Here is a 7,727-nt window from a genome sequence, read left to right as displayed (position 1 = left end):
GTGCACCAGTCAGGTTTTTATATCCTTGGTCCCCAGGAGGAGAAACACTGTTTTTGAGTTACAGGTTCGATTTAGGATATGTAGTGAATTGAGTTTTAGTTAGGGTTGGGTCAATGGAAAGACCCCAGAAAGATGGAAAGACATGACTGTGTGTAAAATGGTGTATGTTGCATAATGACACACTGAGCATGTGAGGCTAAAGAGAAGCTCCCTGTAGGACAGAAACACTGAGCTCTCTCTGGCTGTCATCTGCTCTGAGGACGTCGGACCTGGTTCTGATCACATCAGAACCAGAGGCTGTTCTGCATAAGCTCAGTCTCTGGTTACAGCAACAACACATGGTGTTAGTTTACTGCACCCAGTGCAAGGGTTGCCACCTTTCAGAAATCAAAATAAGGGACGCCCACCACGGTGTGTTGCCCTACTCACGCCCCTCTTCCTTTCAGAAGGTCGGGTTTTTTTCCCCTCCCCCTGTTGGATTAGATCCTCTTCTGGATGTGAGGATGGCGAGGTAGGAGAAAGGACAAAGAACTTTATGATTTTGGAATTAATTTATTTTGAGTTGATCTGTCTCTCATCGTGGATCTGTAATTGCCTGTTTTTATTCAAGTCACTAAAATATACACAAAAACAAAAACCACAACTTCCTGTCTTCATTCACATCGCAGGTTCCTTCAAAGAATCATCTTCTGATGCTGCTGTTGTAGCCGCAGTTAGCTGCCTAGCTCATAACTGTTGCATACAATATAAAATGTTAAGTTGATACTTTCATGTCAATTACAGACTTGGGACTGAAAGTTCCTACAAACTAAAATTTTAAGTCTTCACATCTTGGTTGAGTTTGAAAAACATGGGAGCCAAAGTCTGGCAAAAAATTTAACTTAAATAGTTTAAGTCTTAAATTTAATGCTATACAGCTTGATGTCTTAAAATGTAAAGTTTTGCCCAACCATAAACCAAAGCCATTTTAGGATTTGGTTTATATTAGATTATATTTATAATGTATTAGACCATATTTGCTGCTATATTATTTTATCAATGGGGAAGTTTTAACCTGACTGAACAATCAGTAAACAAACAGGAAACTGGGTTTAACTCAGGATTCAGCTTTATTGATGATTTCCACTAGGGGGCAGTGTTACAGAGAAATGAAGACTTGAGATCTGCAAACATCAACAACGTCATCATTATGCCTCATTGTGCCAACATCCTGACTGTAATGAGGAAAACCAGAGATGATCTGGACCCTCAGTCACTGTAAAACAGACATCCTGAATGTTTATTGTAAAAAAAAAAATTATCACAGAAAAGAAGAAGTTCAAATGATTATACTGTGAACAAAAACCTCAGAATTTCTCCAAAAATGAAAGTTTCTAAATTAGACTAAACTTAACCTAAAGGTAATGTGTATGTTCTTCAGTAATTAAAGCTGACAAAGTTATATAGCATGAAGTTAAAATGATGATATGAAAGTACAGAAAACTTGTTTGAACTTTCAGTAAATTATTTATTTTCACCAATAACTAAACTTTATTCCCTCCACCACTAATATCACCTGGCAGAAAATCCTCTAAATGAAAAAATGAATATATTGTGTTTCATAAAAGCCTTTAAAAGTAATAAAAATAACCACTTTCCGTATAAGAGAGAATAACAAGCAAATAAAATCTGTTAACCTGATGAACCTGAACTCACCAGAGGTTCTGCTCCTCTGACCCTGAACACATCATGTTTACATTTACATGATGGGCTTTAAATCTCACTAAATACCTTTTGTTACAAATAATGGTTTGATTAAACATGTAGACTAATTTGGGTCCAACAATGTCAGAAATCAAAATAAAAAAATCAGAGAAAACAGATGTTTCTGATTTATGGTAGGATAGATTAACCCTAATGGCTGGATGCAAAATAAAGACACTGTCAGAACATTGTTCTTCAGATGTTAACAGTAATAATGTGGGATTCACACATATGGTCACTTTCTCATTAAATTAAAATGTAATTGTTTCTGATGAATTTCAGTGAAATCCTCCACCTGTCGCTTTTTGAGGATTCAACTAGAACAGATTTCTGTCGGTCAGGTAAATATGAGTCTGGAGAAAGTTTCTGTAATCTGCTAACATTTTAAATGACTACATGTCTTCAGTTCACTTTGTTTCTACATGGGACTGAAGGAAGCAAAGTTGGATTCGTAATAAACATAAACTCCTGGGTAGAGCGGCTCAGTGAATGTGGCCTTGAAGGTGTACATGTGTGTCAGTATGCTAGAGGAGACCTGGTAGAAGGACAGAGAGCCTCTTGGCCAGTCCAGGTAAACTCCAAACCTGCTGCAGCCCTCAGCAGGAACAGAGGTGCTCCAGATCTTACCATTGTGCCAAGCACTGAGCTCATTATTATCAACACCAAAGTACCAGGATGCAGGATTCTCTCCAAAGCTACTCGCAACATTCTTTCCTTTCCTGTCCATGGTTTTGTATGCAAGAGCGACTCCGACCTTATTCTGAGACCCGGTGCTCCACTCAACCTCAAAGTAATGGCGCCCTGTCAACGCCTGCTCACACAGAACCTGGGTCTGACAATCAAATCTCTGGGGATTATCAGGATATTCCCGCTTGGGTCCACATGTTGCCTTCCTGTTGTCATCAAAGAGATTCAACCAGCCGTTACATGTGTTTGGATCCAAGGTCAGGCTGCAGTGGCCTGTTTGATTTAAAAAAAAGGAGATAATCAGTTACTTCTAATTCTATCTCCTTAAGATTAAAAGAGAACCACATGATTTCATATGATGCGGATTTGAAACTATTACAATCTATGAAGCAGCATCCATAGGAGTCACTTTAACATGAACTCAGTTCTCCCAAGGAGTTCTGGAAGCTTGTTACAATGTTACAGCGTTCTTGTACAGAATAAAGTCAGCAGAAAATTTACACCATTGGTTACAGCTTTGTCTTCTTCACTCAGCTTCACTTATGGGATAGCCTTTCGCAAGAACATTTTTCTTTTAACACTTCAATTTGGCTATTAATTATAAAGAGTTTACATTTGAGTTTAATACATAGAAACATAGTAAAATTAAAAATGGAGACTTTACAAACTATACATTTTTATTTTTACAAATTTTGGTTTCACTGAGCCTTTGCAAATTAAACTGGAAAATATTACAAAAAATTCAGGTATAGGCTCATATTTGCAAACATATCCCCTTGCTTTGGTCTAATGTAGGTAAACTAAGTTCAGTCACCTTACCTGTTATCAGCTTGTTAGACAGCACGCGTGATGAGAAAGGCTGACCCAAGGCAGCCTCCTGATTTTGTTCCAAGGACATGTCTTCAGCGTGAGACAGCAGAAAGAAAAAGTTGGAAATACATCAAATTAAATAAAACCAAAATCAAAGTTGCAAGCAAAAATAAAATTGAAACCTAAAAGGCAAGGTACAGCAGCTAAAACAAATCTGTGAAATGTCTATTATTTATTACATAGATAACTACACACCTCAGTGAGAATTTTATTACCTGATGAAAGTTAATCGTTCAGCCCAGTAGTGATGAAGTCTTCTTCAGTGGTGTGACTTTCAGACTTCCCAAGTGTCCTTATATCTGCTTAGCCTCTCCCACTGAATCACTGGGAACACCTTCAGGTGTCAGTTCAAGTGGGAAAGACCAAACTGCAGCAAACAGTTAGGGGCAGGGACAGGCCACATGGCTCACCTGCCTATACCATATTTGGAAATAATTCATGGTGCCCTTTTAATCAGTGGACAAAGCTGACTGCTTCTGGTTCTGGGGATGCAGAGCAAAACCAGAAAACCTGAGGGGTCTGGAAGGGTTGGTACAACAATAGCAGATCTTTAATGTATTGCGGTGCTAAACCATTGAGTGATTTATAAACAATCCAAGGTAGGTTAGAGTTTATTCTCTCAGTGTAGGGACTGTAGAAATGGGTGGTGTAGAACCAGGTGGTGTGGAACCGGGTGGTGTCTCCTGGTTCTAGTCAGATCTCCAGCTGCAGCTTCTGGTTTGTCAGTCAGACCTGCTGCAAGAATCAAAGCCACTAAATGCCTGGATGAGTTTCTCTGGCTCAGGGGTCTTGCGTCCTCAATAACTACCATTCTGCAACTTTTTGATTCATCTGTGCTAAAAAATGTCTGACTTCCCTCAGCAGCACCTATTCAGCTCTGCAATAGGATGGTAATGAGCAGGTTATTTGATGCAGGTGTGTTTGAGCAGAGATGCATCTAAAAGTTGCAGGATGCTAGCCCTTGACTTGACAACACAATACTAAATCTTTAAATTACAGTTCTAATTACTATTAGAACTGAACTAACTACCAAAAAGAAGAAACATTAAAGAAATAGTAAAATTAAACTAAAGAAATAACCAAATTTTCTTCCCCCTGGCAAACAAATGAAATGACCCGCTGAGGTCTGGAGCTCTTCTGTGTGACTCCAGCAGCAGCTCCAAAGGAAACTGGTAACTCAAAACAAAAAGAAACTAATCTGTCCCATATAACCAAAATATAAAGAACTGGCAGATAAACATAACTAAATTTGTGCACTGCAAATAGTTAACTAAAGACTAAAGACTGAGGGTTATCGCGCGCACAGAAAAACCCTGTAAATTCCAGACTCTAAAAGGTAAAACTAGTGCACAAAAATCCGTGTAGGATGGCGAAGTCCGAGCGCAAGATTTCGCGTGACAGGTGGATGGAGCCTGGTGCTGCAAGGTTGGAGACCTTGTCCTATCAGGCGACGGGGCCTGGATAATACCTGGATAATACCGTGTTAAAAGGACGACGAAGTCCAGCAACGTACAGTATTACTCTGCCATGGAAAATTCACATTTATTAGAGTTTATTAAGAAACACAATTTATGTGTCTAGACCCTGTAAGTCTAGAATTTACAGGGTTTTTCTGTGCGCGCAATGACCCTCAGTCACTCGCCACTTTTACATAAATAGATAAAAAGTAAAGATCAAAACATTAAAAACATTGAAGACATCAAAAACCCGCAGTCTAACCCTAATTTAGCCACATGCTGTCATTTTGTCAGGTTCTTTGGAAATCTTTTTTTTTTTATCAAACTGAAACTTGAAACAGATTTCTCAATAAAATCTCCTGTTTATGGGTGTGATGTGAATTTTTGATGGCAGAGTAATACTGTTCTGAGAAAACATCAACTTGAAAGTCGTGATCACTCACAGGCTGTAATTTTTCAGGTTCTTTGGAAATGCTTGCTATTGAACTGAAACTTGGCCTCCAGGCAGAAACTATATAACCAAATCAGTTCAGTTTAGATTTTGTTTATACAGCAAACTGTCACAACACAAGTCCTCGCATGGCATGTTAAGAATTGGAAAATGAATCCAGTTTAGATACACAATCACTTTGATGCAATTATACGGCACTGTGCGCATACACATGCTTGTGTGTGGAAGCCTGCCTAATAAATTTTTTTATATTTATTCATTTTATTTCACAAGCATCTCTGTCCTCTTAAGATAATAGCATATTTCTGTCTTAACAAAATTCACTTGGAAAGTAATATGGTTTGTGATCTAAGAACAGTAAAAATCATAGAGATTCAATGTTTACACAGGACGAAAAGTGGGACTTTTGACCCTGTATTCTGACGCGAACGCAGCTCGTGAGCGACAGATATCGACAGCAATCGACAGTCTGCATTTTCAGTGTCTCACGACAAACGGGAGTCGAAATCTGTCGATTGCAGAATCCTTGGAGGGGGGGTGTGGAGGTGCGGGCGGGCGGGAGGTGTTAACGACTCTACTTAGCATACAAATAGCCTAGCATATGCAAAGGCACTTCAGCAGTGTGCCCATTGGATAGCACTTATGTCTTTATAAATAAACCCCGTCCCAATCATTAATATTTTTAATGCTGTATTGCACACAAAATAAGACATAAATGTTTGTCCATTTCTGGATCATCTGGCAGTGTTTCTTTGTCCAAACATGAACATTATGCTGCGTTCAGGACAGGCCCAACGTCTCTCCTGTAGTGTAGTCCTGATGTCTCTGAGCTCCTGGTTGGAGGAACTTGGGGTCCATCCTGACACCGCCTCATAGCYGCCATCCTCCCAGAATGCCACCTCCTCTGCTGCCAGTACTCTCTGCCTTCCTCCATCAGCTGTTAATACAGAACAGACAATCATTATGAAATACAGGCATCTTTTAGTCATTATGAAACAACAGTGAAATTGTTTGGCAACTTCCAGCTTAGTATGCACACATAAGACATTAAAACTAAACAACAACAACAACAACAACAACAAAAAACATTATAATACATTCTTACAGAAAATTTAAAACTTTAATGAAAAAGAGAAAACACTTGGAAACAATTGGAAGAAAAAAAGAATAAAAGCAGTTGGTAATAAATAGTAAAACATAATTCAACAAACTCTGACGCAGATAATTTGCTTTGATGGATTTTAATCATTCAAGGAATTGTGACATCTCTAGATTAGTAATAAATCTTACCTGCTTCTTTCTTTAGCTACATCTGGATGACTGGCTGTAGGTAATGGATGCAGCTGGAAAACATTTTTGTGCATTGTCAATACATGGCATAATTACATTATGTACATAAACAATATTGAAGCATAAAATATCATCAACATTCTAAAATAGTAGATACTCACACACAGTTGCATCTCTGTCCTCATCACAGACATCAGAACGTTCCTGAAGAGTCTGATTGACACAAATGTGACTCTCATTCTGTGGAGTCTGTGGAAATAAATGTAAAATTAAAAAAATATTGTAGCAAATATATCGCTTTCTCAAAAATACATAAGTAAATAAGTTAAAATTATTCTCAACCAGCCATTACACAGTCGGGAATCAACGCAGTGATTATACATACCGGCTTCATGACTTCGTCCTCAGATCCGTCCTCCGTCCGCCATTTTGTAGATCTCTACCCAGATAGCACAGAATGATTGAAACAACATTGAATCAATGTCAGCCAGAAACATTGAATCAACGTTGAAAGTAGTCGGTGTGTTGATTCTACATTGAATCAGTCAGGAATCAATGTAGATTCAACCTTCATCTGAACGTGGATCTACATGCAGATTTGGGTTGATTTCATATTGAATGAAAGCTCAGGATTTATGTACATTTTTAGGTCTGATAGGTCTGCATCATAACATACCACTAAAAGTTTCTTCACTGGTGTTAAACACTATATTATTGGCAGATCATGGGTAAACTGTGTACAAAAGTTTATAGCATTTTATTTAAGAAAAGAGGGACAGATCTTTAAACATATTTGACTCCTTTTTCACTGTCAGAATAACAGTCTATTGTCCACAGAAGAACAGAGTTCATGAGGTTAAGCTTTGTTCCGTATGAACCAGGGAAACGGTACAAGTTGTGGTAACCCCAGTTTCACTCTGGTTGGCGTCACTTTGATTCCTTGTGATGTTTTCCTCTCATTCTGGCGTGAAATGAAGCCACTTCTTGACGGTTTTACTGCGGTCCTCAAGAGTCAGCTTTTGGTCAAACTGCAGAGCAACGGCTGAAAAACAAAAATAAAAGTGAGGAAGGTGCCGGTTAGAAAGATGATATGAAAAGTTCTGAAAGACATTGAAAGATTAAACAGTGTACTGGTTACATGAATTATTGGATATATTGATGTCTAAATGAATTATTTGATGATAGAAAGCTATTGAAGATTTAAGTCTGCTAATCTTAATATTGCATTT

The 7,727-nt window shown here is 38.3% G+C and overlaps 1 protein-coding gene across 1 annotated transcript; it reads right to left on the bottom strand.

Moving 5' to 3' along the window:
* Positions 1 to 2,161: 2,161 nt before the first annotated feature.
* Positions 2,162 to 3,328, bottom strand: LOC103470717 (neoverrucotoxin subunit alpha-like). The gene is made up of 2 exons (XM_008419348.1): positions 3,250 to 3,328; positions 2,162 to 2,703 (listed from the first exon to the last, which is right to left on the bottom strand). The coding sequence occupies exons 1-2, from the start codon at positions 3,326 to 3,328 to the stop codon at positions 2,162 to 2,164; spliced, it is 621 nt and encodes a 206-aa protein (XP_008417570.1).
* Positions 3,329 to 7,727: the final 4,399 nt, after the last annotated feature.

Source organism: Poecilia reticulata, linkage group LG9 (genome assembly GCF_000633615.1).
Source record: "Poecilia reticulata strain Guanapo linkage group LG9, Guppy_female_1.0+MT, whole genome shotgun sequence".
Classification (NCBI taxonomy): domain Eukaryota; kingdom Metazoa; phylum Chordata; class Actinopteri; order Cyprinodontiformes; family Poeciliidae; genus Poecilia; species Poecilia reticulata.
Note: the sequence above shows the minus strand (reverse complement) of the source record. Positions and strands in the feature narration are given on the sequence as shown.

Excerpts from the sequence above, each read along its gene's own strand:
- LOC103470717 (XM_008419348.1), bottom strand. The coding sequence starts at position 3,328 with ATGTCCTTGGAACAAAATCAGGAGGCTGCCTTGGGTCAGCCTTTCTCA. Across the intron at positions 2,704-3,249 it reads GTCTAACAAGCTGATAACAG|GCCACTGCAGCCTGACCTTG; the intron begins GTAAGGTGACTG and ends TAAATCAAACAG.